This window comes from Polypterus senegalus, chromosome 12 (genome assembly GCF_016835505.1).
Source record: "Polypterus senegalus isolate Bchr_013 chromosome 12, ASM1683550v1, whole genome shotgun sequence".
NCBI lineage: Eukaryota > Metazoa > Chordata > Cladistia > Polypteriformes > Polypteridae > Polypterus > Polypterus senegalus.
Window position 1 is genome coordinate 127,585,482 of NC_053165.1, and position 17,822 is coordinate 127,603,303.

A 17,822-nucleotide genomic window follows, 5' to 3' on the forward strand; every position below is an offset into this window, starting at 1 on the left:
TGGTTAAGAAAAGCAAATAATTTTTAGATTCTTTGCTTCTTTCTTCAACTGTTGTTTGTGTTGTAGCTTTTGATGTTTAGTTTGGTTTGGTCTGCTCCTTTTTGTATTTAGAGCTCCACCGTGTTTATTACACTTCATTTGTACTTGCGTACTTTGATCACTCCATCCCATGGTCCTTTTTAGTCAAAATTAAAAGAAAATTACCCCCGGCACCTGTTACCCTAGGTGTTTTTTATCCATGTCCATTGGGAGCCATGATGGAAGGCTGCTTGTTTAGAAATTCACTGCTTTTCTGTTTGCATTTGGTTAAATTGTGGCCTCACATGGTGTTTCTAATTTAACCTTCCATGCAGTTTTCATCTGTCTCAAAGCCTATCTTCTTATATAATACGCTACTGTGGCTGTCCGTTTGTCTGTCCAGGATTTTAAATCACCCGTAGTTCACCAAACCGTTTGGCCAATTGACCTGAAATTTGATACACATATACTACGTGACCTCTACTGTCTGCTTTCGGGGTGATAATTTTTATTAATCTTTTTATTTTTTTTTTTATTTTTTATCAACTCTTGGCAGTGGGCAAAAGAGCAGCTGTGCAACATATGCATATGGGTGCCATTCTCATCCCTACCACTTTCACTGTCACTTCCTCTACCTCTTCATATCTTAAATCTTTCTTAAAGGCAGATTGAACACTTAAGAACCATCTTAACTGAAAAATTAAGAAAAACGTACTAAGTAATTGCAACACAAAAACTGACTTAATCAGTTTTAACGCAAAAAGATGCCGACAGAAGAGGACAAGAAGCAGGCAGCTAGAGTGGAGAAAACAAGAGCTTCTCACGAAGCAGCAAGAGCATCAACCTCTGAGCAAACAAATGGTAAACGTACAGAGAAAGAGTATGAAAACTATAAGTCAAGTGTATTCACTACACATTATCATACAGTCAACTGTTACTGGTTCAAAATAATTTTTGTGTAGTTCTCGATCTTCTCCTTCTTTCGGTTGCTCCCGTTAGAGGTCGCCACAGTGGATTGCCTGTTTCCATATGTCCAAACCACTGTGCAATTCTGTGTAATCTGTGTAGTTTTCTATAATCTAAAAAAAGTGCAACTGCCAATTTTTTAATTTTGATGTGACTACCATTAAGTCAGTTATTTTGGATTTCTTCACCGTCTGTAAACTGCTTTTTTTGCAAGACAGACATGTTCTTTTATTTGTCAAGAATCTTCATTTTTATACACATTTAATGATCTCTTCATTACCTAAGAAAAAGATAGTTCATGAGCATTTTATTTTCAGGAACTTAAAAACTTCTTTTAATCTTTTATAGCAATAGGTTGTCATGATTACAATTCTGTAACATGTTGAACTGAGGCTGCTTTAGTCCTTTAGTTCATTATATTGTTCTGTTTTTATATTTTGAATCCTTTCACAGGAGTTGCCATGTTTGTACAGAGTGGTAACCAGAAATATCTGCAACACTCTAATCATGTTCCTTCAGTGGGTGAAGTTTAACCTAACCATTCTCTCCTCTTGGTTTTCATTATGCTGTACTGGAGACAGTATAGTATAATACAGTAATCCCTCCTCGATCGCGGGGGTTGCGTTCCAGACCCCCCCACGATAGGTGAAAATCCGCGAAGTAGAAACCATATGTTTGTATGGTTATTTTTATATATTTTAAGCCCTTATAAACTCTCCCACCCTGTTAACATTATTAGAGCCCTCTAGACCTGAAATAACACCCTTTAGCCAAACGTTTAAACTGTGCTCCATGACAAGACAGAGATGACAGTTCTTTCTCACAATTAAAAGAATGCAAACATATCTTATCTTCAAAAGAGCGTCGTCAGGAGCAGAGAATGTCAGAGAGAGCGCTCGCTAAGAAAAGCAAACAATCAAAAAAATCAATACGTGCTTTTAAGTATACAGAAGCACCGCGATAAAGCGGTGCAAACAGCCCCTCCGTCAGGCAGAGAGAGTGAGAAAGATAGAGAGATGCAAACAAGCACAGAGCGGGAAGCATATCTTATATCATTGAGGAGTTTTAGTTAATATGTAATACATGCTCTGAATGGGTAGCTTCTAAGCCTTCCGCCAATAGCGTCCCATGTATGAAATCAACTGGGCAATCAAACTGAGGAAGCATGTACCATAAATTAAAAGACCCATTGTCCGCAGAAAGCGGCGAACCAGCGAAAAATCCATGATATGTATTTAGATGTGCTTACATTTAAAATCCGCGATAGAGTGAAGCCGCGAAAGTCAAAACGCGATATAGCGAGGGATTACTGTATTATATTTCCTAATAGTTACTGTACATATCCTGTAATTTACAATTACCTTTTCAATTAAGTTTCTGTACATATTTCAAAAAAAGACTTGTTAATGTTTGATTTCTTAATTTCCTTTTATATCTAACTCAATTGTGTTTATTTGTATTTTTAGATGTCACCTCTTTTTGAAGCCAGCAGGAAGTCTGAAAGAGCATTTTCAAATATCTACTTCCTATATAACATGGAAGGAAGAGTTGCGCCGTAGTACTGTAATAAGGGGTGTATTAGATTGCCCATCTTCTGAGGTCAGTTTTCTTCCACTGCGAGTAAACACGTATGCCTGTCCTGACCAGCTAAACTTTATTTCTTGTCAAGAAAATGATGACTGGGACCCAGCTTACATCATTCACCTCCATCCCACTTTGAAAATTCGAAACCTTCTACCTTATTCAATTTGCTACTTGCTTGAGGTAATTGATTTTTTTCTTTTACTTTTAATGGACTTCAAGTATAATACAGATAAAAATAAAGATAAAATATTAAAATGGTACATATTTCATAATATCTTTTTTTTTTTTTTCAAAATTATGGTATATTCTAATTGTGTAAGGCTGGTGTCAGCAATTTTCCAGCGTAGCTTTCATATGCATAATCTTTGTGCATCATTGCACCATGATATCTAGTGTAGTGTAGAGTAGCCACTATGGACAGACAAGACAGCAACGTGGTATAGTTTGCTCTAGACTTTTTGTTTATCCACCCAATTCACCGTACTGTTCAATTAGACATCCACATATTTATGAAAGAGCATCTTCCCTTCTTCCTCATTATTGTGACGGACCTGAGGGCCTTTTTGGCACTTTAGAAGTCAACCATCAACATTTTTGTCATGTTAATGTTCAATTTGAATTGGTTGTTCCTACACCATATAGCAGAGTACTCAATTTTTCTAAACTCCTCATCTCTACAGTCAGTGCAGCCTATGGTGGAGGAGTCAGCTAAGATTTTAAATAGATGCCATAAAATGGTCTTATATTTTAAATTGATTTTATACAAATCCTCAGGATGCTACTGTTTCCAGATCACCATCTGTTATGCTCACTAGCTGTTGCATGTCACCTAGATAATCCAGGATTTGGGATATTGTAGAGGAATATCTGGACTGTCTTTCAACTTGATAGGCTAGATAGTGTTAAAGTAGTGAAGAATTGTAGCAAAGACTGTTTTACTTACATTGTCTGATTCGGCTTTCCTATACGCTTTTCAGGGATCAGCGGAAACTTACGAACTCGCAGAAGGCTGCTCCGCTGATGTTCTTAATGCTCAAGTTGGAGGGGAAATTATGGAGTTAGTCTTGTTGAAATACCAAGGTAGAAACTGGCATGGTCATGTAAAAATCCAACAAGGACTTCCAGAGTTTTTTCTTGTATGCTTTACATGTGACTCAATGGAAAAACTAACAGTAGATTTGAGCATCCATGTTGAGGAAACTCAAGAATGTCTCATTCTGTCTGTGTTCAGCCCCTACTGGATAATTAACAAAACATCCAGGGTTTTACAGTATCGAGCTGAAGATATTCATGTGAAGCATCCTTCAGATTTTCGAGATGTCATTCTCTTCTCCTTCAAAAAGAAGAATATTTTCAGTCAAAATAAGGTATTTTATTAAATTTTTTTCTGCAAATAGTATGATCACTTGAATGAACATAGCAACATGTTTGTGTTGCTTTGAAAGTTGAAATTGTAATTTTGTACTCCTAGGTCTTCCTAGTTTTTGGGAAGTAGCAGAGTGTTAAAATAAATGTTCTTTTTGATTTGTTTGAGTCACTGTTAAAGACATAAATTGATACTTCAGATTTTAATAAAATTGAGTGTTATTTTTCAATTTTGCATAAAACATCTAAATGTTGGTAAAAATGTACTCTGTATCTTATAAAGAACATTGCAAACATTTTAGCATCTGGAATTAGATCTACAATACAAAACAAATATGCATTCCGAAGATTTTTGTGTTCTATGTATTGAAGCTACAGACAGCTCAGTTTTAAAACAACTGATTGTGTACATAAAATATATTAGTCAACTAAATAAAGAGGATCTGATTAGTTTTGTAACAACCTGAAATATGAAAGATAGCAAAGCTTAGACTATTGCTAATACATGGATTGAGACACTTGACGGGATGGGATGGAACAACTGTTATGACTGAGAAACCAAAGAAAGTTGCAGAACTGTTCAAAGATAAAATATGCAGACTTGTGCTCAACTGTCAAAAGCTGCCTTATTTAGTGAAGTTCAATGATATCTTAAGACAACTATTTTTCTTCTTCCAAAATTCTTCCATAAGGAGTGCTGGTTTTTACTCTGATACAAAATAGACTGAATATTTCTCAGATAATATTTAAAGTTGAAATGGCTTGTGACACCCGGTGACTTTCTCATACCTCTGCAGTATAGTCTCTTTAGAGAATGTGTAATGAGCGTTAGGGCTGCACTTGAAATAGAAGCTACCAAACAACATGGTATTAAGCTGAAGGTTTATTTAGACATATTAAAACGTACAATTGTGTTGCTTCATTAATAAGGCTGTTAGAGGAGTTTTTCATTATTGTCTAACTTATTTAAAGCATATCAAAGACAAGGTGTTAATATAACAGAAATAGAGAAAGTCCTACAAGCCACACATCTATCCATCATGTAATTGAAAGGCACCCCTGACAGACATTTTCAAAATTTTCATTAACATTTTGCAGATGAATAATCAGACCATCACATGAGTTATTCACATGCTAATGTTATTATATCAAGGCTACATTTTATGATATGCACAGTTGTTAGCAGATGTGCTAATTGTTTTCTGCTTTTCTCAGTGTGCAAAGTCATGCTCAAAATGACTCTGCTGATATTCTTTGTGATTATTACTCTGAAAGTGGTCGTTTTAAATTATGACTGTACTAAACAAGAATGGGCTATTGCATCAATAATGATTAAATGACATACAAAATCTAAAGCCAGAGTAAATACACTTATTAAAATTAGCAATAGTTTCTGAGCTGAAAGTCTTTTTTCCAAACTTTGCTAAGCTAGCTTGCTGTGGGACCGGTCATGTCTGTGAGCACAGCTGAATATGAAAGGGGATCTTCTGTCCTTTCTGGGTAAAAACCTGTTTGAAGAATCACATGAGTCAAAACATGCTAAATAATCTAGTGCTAATATCCTTGTAGGGACAAAGTATATGTGTTTAGCTGCATTTGTCTAAAATTACTAAAGTTCTGCAGTTTTTGGTTTGCTGCATAGGACAGTTCTGGCACCAGTATCACACATTCTCAAATAATTCCACAGACCAAATATCTTTGATTTAAAAACTTTTGTAAAATTTCAAAGCAAAACAATTCACACAAAAATAGAGAATAAAATTGAAATGAAAGAAAACAAAGGTTTTTGTTTAAATAAAGTTCTGTTTAAGGCTTTGCTTCTTTGTGTTTAGTCATACAGTTTTACTTTCAAATGTTCATAACAAAATGGTCAGAAAACTGTATTGCTGTAAAACTGTTTGCTATTTACAAACTTATCTAACAGTCCATACTTACAGGAAGACTATTTCCTAACTGGCTTAATTAACACTTAATTTTACAGATATAGCAAAGAACGTTCTATTTAATAATAATGTTACCAAAGATTCAGTCAGAGGGGTTTATGTACAGAACAAATTGTTCTACACGTAAACCCCTCTGCCTCCTCCTTTGGCATCTGGCATAGTCTTAATGATTCAACCCATTACCCAAGAGTTGTGGTGTGCAGCATGTCCCCTGGTTCAAAATTTCTTCATGGTATAACCCATTCTTGACATTCTGGTAGTGTTGGTAAATACTCTTTAGACTGTTGTCACCGAAACAAATTAGCCATGTATTGAACTTGCTTCTAGCGTATTCGAGTATACTGGTCATTTTTAGAAAAGAGTCCAGGAGGCTTGTTGGGTGGTGTCAATACAAGTAAGTGATAGGGTATCAGAGCTTCTAAATCTTTTGGATCATTTGATGTCTTTGAGAGGGGTCTGTTATTGATGATTTATTCAGCGTTGCACTTTACTGTTTGGAGACTTTCATCATCAAGTGTTTGTTGGTGAGTATCATGTTGAGAATATTTTGTATGCTATGGCTCAAGTCTAAATACTTTTGTTCAAGAGCTCTTATCTTCTTTAGGAATAGACAATAAAACTGTTCTGCAGTTACTCACCCACTTGGTCAGATGAAATTCCTCTCTGAAGCATATTGCTTGGAGATCTTTCGCCAACTTTATTGCTTGTTCTCCTGTTGCCACTGACTTTAACACTAGAATTACCAGAGCCTATGAAAAATCTCATAGATCCGTCCCAACTTAAATTGCTTTGCATCTCTCCATCAGCACCTTTTGTCCTGTAAATGTGTCAATAAGCAGCCTGCTATCACACCACCCACCCCGCACAGTTTTCTCAGCTCAAGTCTATTTACCTGCGTGTCAGTTGGTTAGAGTTGTATAGAGTGAGAAGTCAAGCAAAATGACATCTTTTATAAATACTATATAGTTATTTGGAACACTTGCATTTCATGTGTGTTCCGTGTCTAAAACGATCTATGTAAACACATCATTAAAACAGAAACTACTTGTGACTTTACGCTGTAGGAAGTAAGTAAATAAATAAAGGTAAATACGTAAATAACATTCGATCTGGCTCTGACATACAAAGTACAGCGACGGCAGCTTCCACCTGCAGCTGTAGACTCTTCAGTACGCAAGCGACTCTACACGCTAGTGTTTAGATCTGGACGGTGTATTTGCCCCAAAAAAAAGTCTAACTGCATTCTCGCACCATTGCTTGTGTACTAAAGTGTTAGCAGGCATTGTTTATGGCATTACACATATTTTTTGAGCATGCCCTCTGCACTCTACTTGTGACTTTACGCTGTAGGAAGTAAGTAAATAACTCAGGGTAAATAACATTCGATCTGGCTCTTATGTAAGTAACATATAAATGTTAATGTTTTGGGCACCATCCTTACATACACCTTCCTTTGTATGTAAGAGCCAGATCGAGTGTTGTTTACCTGTTTACCTTTATTTATTTACTTACTTCGTACAGCATAAAGTCACAAGTAGAGGGCAGAGCTTCCCATGTACATATACAAAGTACAGCGATGGCAAAAGTGCATTCTTGCTCCGATGTAAAACAATCGTCATGTTCTGAGTTCACCTCTGTTATAGCGCGTCTTTATGTGAAAACAGTAGTGTTAAATGCGGGGTTGGTGTGATCGTGAAAACGACTGAGAGAATAAAACTGAATAAAAAAAAAAAAAACGAGGCTTACCTTTACAAGTATCATAAATTACACCGGCTGTTATAGACTGGAATCAAATGTATGTTTTTATTCTAAAATAGTAAGAATAAGAGCAGCTCACTTCTCAAAATTGACTCGTCCAGGATCGAACCCGTGAAGTTTTGATTATCAGTGTGGAATGAGCCCTGGACACAGACAGGCAGACATGTTGTAAATCACCACCACACGTTTATCTATACTAATCAAAGGCAAAGCCCTCACTGACTCACTCACTCACTCACTCACTCATCACTAATTCTCCAACTTCCCGTGTAGGTAGAAGGCTGAAATTTGGCAGGCTCATTCCTTACAGCTTACTTATAAAAGCTGGGCAGGTTTCATTTCGAAATTCTACGTGTAATGGTCATAACTGGAACCTATTTTTTCGTCCATATACTATAATAGACTTCTGCTCGACTTTTAAGTGCCGGGTCTTAGCTAACATTACATAAGCCGTGGACATCACACGAGATGGCACCAGCACAGCTGGGAACCTTCGGTGCATGTACACCGAGCGGCTCACGTGAAATGACGCAGTGCATAGACAAAAAGCAACAGTTCCAAAGAGTGCTGAACAAAAACCGAATTACACAATTGAGAAGGCAGCAAAAAAATATGAAGCGTGTGATACATACATATTCATAAGTGCAGCTACTGCGGAAACAAAGCACACGGTGGAACAAGTCAATGTCCCGCAAAAGGAAGACAGTGTAAAAAAAAACCCGTGCATGCAGTGTGTCATGTCTCAGATAAAGAGGAAGACGAGCTGTTTATTGATGCAGTAAGAAACGAATCGATGAATGAAACCTGTCATCTTTACAACGATTGACAAACACGGAATGTGTTTTTTCATAACTTCTTTAACACACTACTTCTCCGCTGCGAAGCGCGGGTATATATATATATATGTATATATATATACCCCGATCTACATACTCTCAAATAGACAAACCACACGCCGTGGCGCAATGGTAGAGGCTTCACCTCTAGCGCCAATGTCCAAGGTTCGATTCCTGGGTGCACTGAGTATTCTCCAACTTCCCGTATAGGTAGAAGGCTGAAATTTGGCAGACTCATTCCTTACAGCTTCCTTACAAAAGTTAGGCAGGTTTCATTTCGAAATTCTATGCGTAATGGTCATAACTGGAAGCTATTTTTCTGCATATACTGTAATGGAGTTGAGCTCTAAAGCCGTGGGGGGGGTGGAGTTTCATGTGACATCATCACGCCTCCCACATAATCACTCAGTATGTAGAAAACCAGGAAGAGGTCCAAAAACCGCTGAAAAAAACATACATTATATAATTAAGAAGGCAGCGGAACAATTAGAAGCGAGCGAGTGACATATAAAACCATATTCAACGGCTCACGTGAACTGACGCAGTGCGCAGACAAAAAACAACAGTTCCAAAGAGTGCTGAACAAAAACCGAATTACAATGCTATGCTCAAATAGACAAGTCACACGCCGTGGCGCAATAGTAGAGGCTTCGTCTATAGCGCCGGCGTCCAAGGTTCAATTCCCGAGAGGGGGTGCACTGAGTATGTACGCGCACTTCAAGATTCATTTTAGCCTCGCATCCCCTTGGTTTGAGACGTATGAAAAAATATGCAGTTAACGCAGAAAGACAGATCACCAATTGAAGCTTTATGAATAATGGATACTTTATTCGCGATCAATGATTGTTTTGGTAAAGCCGTACTCAGTGTATTCATTAGATGAACGGTAAAAAATAAGAGTGAGGGGAGGGTAACTTATTGAGGCACGCAGGCAAAACCACAATAGCACGCGGGCTCGATGTACTGTAGTTCGCGTCAACTCGATCTGAATTGCGCGATCACATTTGAAAAAATATATCTTTTCAAGTTCTATTTAGTCCATATGTGTCAAACTCAAGGCCCGCAGGCCACATCCGGCCCAGTGTGTAATTATATCCGGCCCGCGAAGTCATTTTATCTATTGTTATTAATGGCCCGGGGATATGAAGCGCTGGTAACACAATAAACTACAGATCCCATAATGCAGCGCTTCAGCTGCCTTGCCGAACACTTACCGCGTTAATCAAGTCTAGCTTATAATGCTGCAAGTTATTGCGAAGCTAGCCCACACGATGCCAAAGAGAAAAAGTGATTCTGAACATAGAGCCTTTAAAAACCGATGGGAGGCTGAGTATGTGTTTACTGACATTGCCGGTAAACCCGTGTGTCTCATTTGTGGAGCTAATGTGGCTGTAATTACAGAATTTAATCTAAGATGTCACTATGAGACAAAACATCAAGATAACCTGAAAGACCTGAATGCAATGCACAAGATACAGAAAGCAGAAGAGTTAAAGAAGAATCTGACACTTCAGCAGACGTTTTACCATGCAAAATCACAAAGTGATTTCAAGTGAAGCTGCTTTTATGGGAGACACAAATGCACCAGTGTAACTTGCCCCACTTTCCCTGTTGCCAAGTAATGTTGAACCAAGTCGGCACAACGGTGTTCCCAAATAGGCACTTTGCTGATAAACTGAGCACACTGAGTTTGCACGGCACTTTGGTGACTTTGAAGAACAAAAAAATAATTTTGAGTTGTTTCGCAACCCATTTGCCGTCGATGTGGAAACTGCACCTGTGCAGATTCAGATGGAGGTGATTGAGCTGCAGTGTAATGGCACACTGAAGGCAAAGTACGATACTGCAGGGCCCGCACAGTTTATTCACTCCATTCCCACAGAAATGCTCCAGCTCCGTCTACATGCGGCTCAAACCATGTGCATGTTTGGTACCACTTGTCTGTGTGAGAAGCTCTTCTCAGTCATTAAGACTAACAAAACAGCACACAGGAGTCGCCTCACTGATGAGCACCTGCAGTCCATCCTGAGAATCTCCATAACACAGAACCTCACACCAAACATAAACGAACTTGTTGCCAAAAAAAGATGCCACGCGTCCAAATCTGATAAAATGACATAAGAGCAAAGACAACTGAATGATTTGATTTGTTATTGCTGAAAAGAACACATTTTATTTATATTTCCAGGTTTTGTTATGCACCATGTTCATATTTGAATTTGTATAATTTTGACAGGATATATTTTTATGGAGAGCAAAATCTTTTGGGATATTTAAAATTTAAGTTTATTTTTTATATAAAATTACATAAGAGTAAAGAAATGTGAATGTTTGTTCTTTTGTTTACTTTATTTCTAACTTGTATAATTTAGACAAGATATATTTTTATGGAGAGTAAAATAATATGTTATTTAAGGTTTGAGTTGATTTATTCCGGAATAATATTCTGTCAACTAAATAAAAATTCCTTCTATTTAAAATTTAAATAGAACTTGAACAGAAACGATAGTTCATAATATCCACGCAGACTTACGTAAGAGCGGTAGTCATCCGTTTTAACAAGCAGCGTATTGCACTGTTACGAAATAGCCTGCCCAATTAATTTTTTAGGAATGGATAAATTAATTAAGATTTTGTACAAATAATGTTTTTCATTTTTCTTCCTTCATGGATTGTGGCACCCCCAGCAACAGTTGCTCGCACCCCAAAGACTGTGTGTGTGTATATATATATATATATATATATATATATATATATATATATATATGTATATGTATGTGTGTGTGTGTGTGTGTATATGTAGATATGTATATATATGTTGATGTATGTGTATATATGTATGTATATATATATATATATGACAGCAACACTCATCACTCACAACAGTGACAAAACAATTACATTGACAATCATGTTAAGTTATTTTCAAAATGTTTCCTTTTCTTTTTCATTGCTTCTTTAACACACTACTTCTCATATGCCTTGGTATTTTGCTAGTGTATATATATATATATATATATATATATATATATATATATATATATATATATATATATATACACTAATAAAAGGCAAAGCCCTCACTAACTGACTCACTCACTGACTGACTGACTGACTGACTCATCACTAATTCTCCAACTTCCCGTGTGGGTGGAAGGCTGAAATTTGGCAGGCTCATTCCTTACAGCTTCCTTACAAAAGTTGGGCATGTTTCATTTCGAAATTCTATGCGTAATGGTCATAACTGGAAGGTATTTTTCTCCATTTACTGTAATGGAGTTCAGCCAGTTCCATGGGGGGCGGAGTTTCGTGTGACATCATCACGCCTCCCACGTAATCACGTGAACTGACTGTCAACGCACTACATAGAAAACCAGGAAGAGCTCCAAAACGCGCTGAAGAAAACATGCATTATATAATTGAGAAGGCAGCGAAACAATAAGAAGCGAGCGAGTGACATATACTACCATATTAATGAGTGCTGCTACTTCGGAAAGAAAGGTGTAAACCTAAACTTTAAATTAAGTTCATAGACAGGGTGCCGCTGGTGTTTCTCATGCCCACGGATAATGCGGGATACAAGTTTAATGAGAGGACGCAGGATATAAACGAGAGTTTTGATCACTTTGTAACTAAGTTAAAATTGTAGGTGAAGGGGTGTGCTTATGCAAATTCCGAGAGACTGTGTTTGTGGGGGATTGACAGTTAAGGCGGGTGGGGAGTCACGTCATCATCTCCCCTCCCATTTACCTCATTTCGCTCTGAGCTGTGCTCCACGGCTAACGCTGTCTTCCGAAGTAACTTCGTCAGACTGCCACCAAATACTCACAGAAAAATCCACAAGTTAATACATACGCTGTCTCTAGAGTTTCTACACACTGAATCCTCCAGGCACTACTTACAAAAGGTCACATTGACAATCGTGTTAAGTTATTTTTAAAATCTTTCCTTTTCTTAGCACAAGCACAGCTGAGAAGCTTTGATGCATGTGCTCCATAACATGTTAAAAAATAATGCATTTAATCACACTTTGCATTACAAGCAAAGGGGAGCTTTTGTCAATGCATGATTTCCTGGTACACCGATTACATTGTTCAGCGCATCCCGATTCATTTTACCCTCGCACCACCTTAGTTTGAGAAGAAGTATGAAAAAATATGAGGTTAACACAGAAAAACAGATCACCAATTCAAGCTTTATGAATAATCGATTCGCCATCAATAATTGTTTTGGTAAAGCTATCCTCCTTCCATTTTATAATTTTTCCGCCACTAGCCATGATTAAATGAACGGTAAAAAAGTAAGAGCAAAGCGAGGGTGACTTATTTAGGCAGGCATATACTGTATATGACAGCAACACTCATGACAATGTCAATCATGTTACGTTATTATTAAAATGTTTCCTTTTCTTTTTCATTACTTCTTTAACACACTGCTTCTCCGCTGCGAGGCGCGGGTATTTTGCTATATATATATATATATAAATGACCTCAAAAGAGTGCTGAGACTTTTGATATCATGAACGTGTCTGCAAAAACTGGGGTCTCCTGCCCAGCAAAAGTCGAGCAGCCAGCGCGCGTGCATAGCTGTGCCGGCCTTTGAGACGCTGACTGCGCTTCTGCCTTAACACTAGAATTACCAGAGCCTACGAAAAAACTCGTAATTCCATCCCACCTTAAACTGCTTCCTAAATCCCTTCACACCTCTCCGCCAGCGCCCTTTGTCTTCTAAATGTGCTGATAAAGAGAAGCTTGGAGCAGCCGGCTATATTTAGAACGTGCACGAACTTCAGCTTGATTAAATATCTGGGAGTGAAGTGGAGTTTTAGAGTGGAAATAATAGATCGTTATTTGGAACACACGCATTTCATGTCTGTTCCGTTTCTACAGTAATCTGTGTCAACACATTGTTAAAACAGAAACATTTTTTATATTCTAGTAGTAGATGACAAAATGTAGGCATAAACTATATAGTGTATGAAGCCTGAAGTCCAAATAGCAAAGAAACATTTTCACAAGAATAACACAATGGCGCTTTTATTCAAAAATATAACTGCAGAAACAAAAAGCCGCCTTAACAAGCGACATTGACAGCAGTTTATTATAACTGCCTCCGTGGTTCAATAAACTCAACCCCCGCTTGGGAATCAAGAGGTCACGAGTTCGATCCTGCGCCCCTCTGTTTTGAGAAGTAAACTGCTCTTACTCTTACTGTTTTAGAATAAAAGTATACATTTGATTTCAGTCTGTAACAGCCTGTGCAATTTATGATCCTTGTAAAGGTTAGCTTTTTTTTTTTTTAATTCACTTTTCATTCTCTCAGTCGCGTTCAGAATCAATCCATACAACCCCATCTGACACGGCTGTTTTCACTAAAGACGCGCTATAGCTCTGCAGTGTACCACGATGCATACTAACGCCCCACGGGTTCTGACACACAAACGCTGGCAAACCTGCCTTCTTCGTATCTCACCGTCACTTGCTTTTCTTTTTTTCAGTTTTATTGAGTGTTCCTGCCAGTCCCCGCGTGTTGCTGTATGCTGTTTCTTTTGTACCCCAGGACATGCAGAGGGAAGAATGGTAAAGACCAGTAACTTCGGCGCTATATGCAATCATCAGACACTCCCCATCTGGTTCCCACACACCCAAGGACCGTCCTTCCTACATTTACAACACGTGTACTTGTTGCCGTGTACACACCTCTCTGTGCTATGGTTCCTATTACACTGAATGAGCACCTGACACTGTACTTTCTTCCCTAGGGGAAGGTCCCGCATCAGAGAATTTCCAGTTCCTGCATAAATTCACACCGATCTGACGCTGTTAGTTTTCAAATAATATTGCATTAGTGCGATTATATTTTCACATATATTGTCTCTTTCTTTCAGGTGTGTAATAGAAACCACAGCATAGAGAGAAGTGTGTACATTGCTTCTTACAGGAAAAGGCAATGGAAAAAGTGCACTTGAATAAAAGTGCACTTTTGTTATACTTTTAAACCAATATATGTTCCTGTGTTTGAACGACGGGCAGATGGGGAGTGTCTGATGATTGCATATAGCGCCGAAGTTACTGGTCTTTACCATTCTTTCCTCTGCATGTCCTGGAGTACAAAAGAAACAGCATACGACAACATGAGGGGACTGGCAGGAACACTCAATAAAACTGAATAAAAAGAAAAGCAAGTGACGGTGAGATACGAAGAAGGCAGCTTCGCCAGCGTTTGTGTGTCAGAACCCGGGGTTGGGAGGGGCGTTAGTATGCATCGTGGTACACTGCAGAGCTATAGCGCGTCTTCAGTGAAAACAGCCGTGTCAGATGGGGTTGTATGGATTGATTCTGAACGCTGACTGAGAGAATGAAAAGTGAATTAAAAAAAAGCTAACCTTTACAAGGATCATAAATTGCACAGGCTGTTACAGACTGAAATCAAATGTATGCTTTTATTCTAAAACAGTAAGAGTAAGAGCAGTTTACTTCTCAAAACGGAGGGGCGCAGGATCGAACTCCTGACCTCTTGATTCCCAAGCGGGGGCTGAGTCTATTGAACCACGGAGGCAGTTACAATAAACTGCTGTCAATGTCGCATGTTAAGGCGGCTTTTTGTTTCTGCAGTTATATTTTTGAATAAAAGCGCAATTGTTGTGTTATTCTTGTGAAAATGTTTCTTTGCTATTTGGACTTCAGGCTTCATACATTATATAGTTTATGCCTACATTTTGTCATCTACTACTAGAATATAAAAAACGTTTCTGTTTTAACAATGTGTTGACACAGATTACTGTAGAAACGGAACAGACATGAAATGCGTGTGTTCCAAATAACGATCTATTATTTCCACTCTAAAACTCCACTTCACTCCCAGATACTCAATCAAGGCATGAGCTGGGAGAAGTTTGTGCACGTTCTAAATTGGTGGGGGGATGGAATAGCCGGCTGCTCCAAGCTTCTCTTCATCAGCACATTTAGAAGACAAAGGGCGCTGGCGGAGAGGTGTGAAGGGATTTAAGAAGCGATTTAAGGTGAGACGGAATTACAAGATTTTTCGTAGGCTCTGGTAATTCTAGTGTTAAGTCAAAGTGAACACTTTTAATTTTTTTCATCCTCCCCCTGCGCTATAGCCCAGACAAGTGCAAACACGGGACCCCTTTTCTACACCACGGCAAAATTATATTAAGGCGATTCACACTTTCTTTTGCACGTATACGATTATGAGGTCCTCACCTCGGATTATGAAGAAACGCACACGAGTGGAGGACTGACAGTGCCATCACAGCCGATTAATGGCGGGACGTCTCACCAGTCTACACAAGACCCACCGTGACTATCCCCAAAAGGCGATTATAACGTCAGCGAACACATCTCTCTATACTATATAAAAGAAAAAGGCAACTTTCCTTTCTTTACACATTTTTTCCTTTTATCCCAAACCAAAGCCTTTCTGTCTTAACACTGCAGAGGACACAAAACTAATTTTCTTTAAATGCCGGTAAGGCACATTACCAGAGGCACAAATTTGAACGTTCACATAGAAAATGTAATTTCAATGTACCTGTACTTCTTAAAACGTTAATGTTTTACTGTTTAATAACTTATGGACTATATTTTATTATTTTTCCCTTGCACTCAGTGACCAAACCTATACACACACATATAGACACATACAAACATACACACAAATATATGTATATATATATATATATATATATATATATATATATATACACACACACACACACATACATACACACATATATATATATAATTTGTGTGTGTGTGTATATGTAGATATGTATGTATGTGTGTGTGTGTGTGTGTGTGTGTATATATGACAGCAGCAATCCAAGCTGTGAGAAAGCAGTAAAAAGGAGGCGTGTCAGACGTCGTGGTACATTTTCTGATGCAGCTAGACGAAAATAACTTTGTGACGCTGCCACCAAATACACAAAACAATTACTTTGACAATCATGTTACTTTATTTTAAAAATGTTTCCTTTTCTTTTTCATAACTTCTTTAACACATGACATCGCTACGAAGCACGGGTATTTTGCTATATATATATATATATATATATATCTCTATCTATATATATATCTCTATCTATATATATATATATATATATATATATCACAGCGACACCCATAACAGTGACAAAACAATTACATTGACAATCATGTTACGTTATTTTCAAAATGGTTCCCTTTCTTTCTCTTTCTTTCTTTAACACACTACTTCTCCGCTGCCAAGCGCGGGTATATATATACATAGATAGATATATATATATTTATAGATAGATATATAGATAGATATGAGAACAACACTCATATCAATGACAAAACAATTACATTAACAACCATGTTACGTTAATTTAAAAATTTTTCCTTTTCTTTTTCGTACCTTCTTTAACACACTACTTCTCCAGTAAGCCTTGGTATTCTCTATATATATATATATATATATATATATATATATATATATATATATATATATATATATATATATATATATATATATATATATATGTGTATGTGTGTGTATATATATGTGTGTGTGTGTGTGTATATATATGTATATATATATTGTAATAAATGGAGCAGGAGACAGCAAAGAGGTTTGGGGTTCTCTGGCCCCGTATATTGTCTGGATTCCACTGCAGACAAAAACAATAACAAAACAGGTCAAAATCATAAACGGAAGTGTTCATAAGCGTGACGCCGAACCGTGGCGTCCGCGGCCATTTTATAGGGGAGGAGCCGGAAGTGAAAGAATGCTGGGAAGGAGCGTGAGGGAGGTATTATTTCGGTGGTATGATGCCACTGTCGAATTTTTTTTTTTTCAACAGTCTTTGTTACTTATGGGCCCATCTTCAAGAAATTTGGTGCACGGGTTCCTAACGCTAACTGAATCCTACTTACATACATATATGTGTCCATAGCCTGCAGCTCATGGTCCCCCATCCCAACGCCTCCCACGTTGTTCGCTGCCTGCCTATATAAGGCCGTCCGTTGCTCCAGTCTCTTTATTCCCGTCCTTGCTTCGCCACGGAATTCACATCTCCCTACTGATAACTACAGCCTTTTTATTTAATCCACGGCTTCTCCTATGTTTTATTGTTCATTTATTACGATTATAGTTATTGTGTCGGTATTTTAGACTTACTTTACATTGTTCAGATACCCATGTCCTTTATTATTCAAACCGTACCCCCATTAACATGCATATCGAGGTGATTACCATCGATTAAAGAACTGTCACTTACCGAGTGGGTTCCATGCCCGGAGATGGCACCTACCTTTTCCATTCTCTTTGTTACATATTGCACAGCCATATCAGGCCCACTCTTGATATCTGG

The 17,822-nt window shown here is 37.8% G+C and overlaps 1 protein-coding gene across 1 annotated transcript in view; it reads left to right on the top strand.

Moving 5' to 3' along the window:
• Nucleotides 1–17,822, top strand: part of vps13c (vacuolar protein sorting 13 homolog C) — a 624,410-nt gene that overhangs the window by 493,138 nt on the left and 113,450 nt on the right. The window contains exons 55-56 of the mRNA XM_039771364.1: nt 2,451–2,748; nt 3,546–3,935. Coding sequence (XP_039627298.1) covers nt 2,451–2,748; nt 3,546–3,935 — 688 coding nt within the window. The remainder of the gene's footprint in view (nt 1–2,450; nt 2,749–3,545; nt 3,936–17,822) is intronic.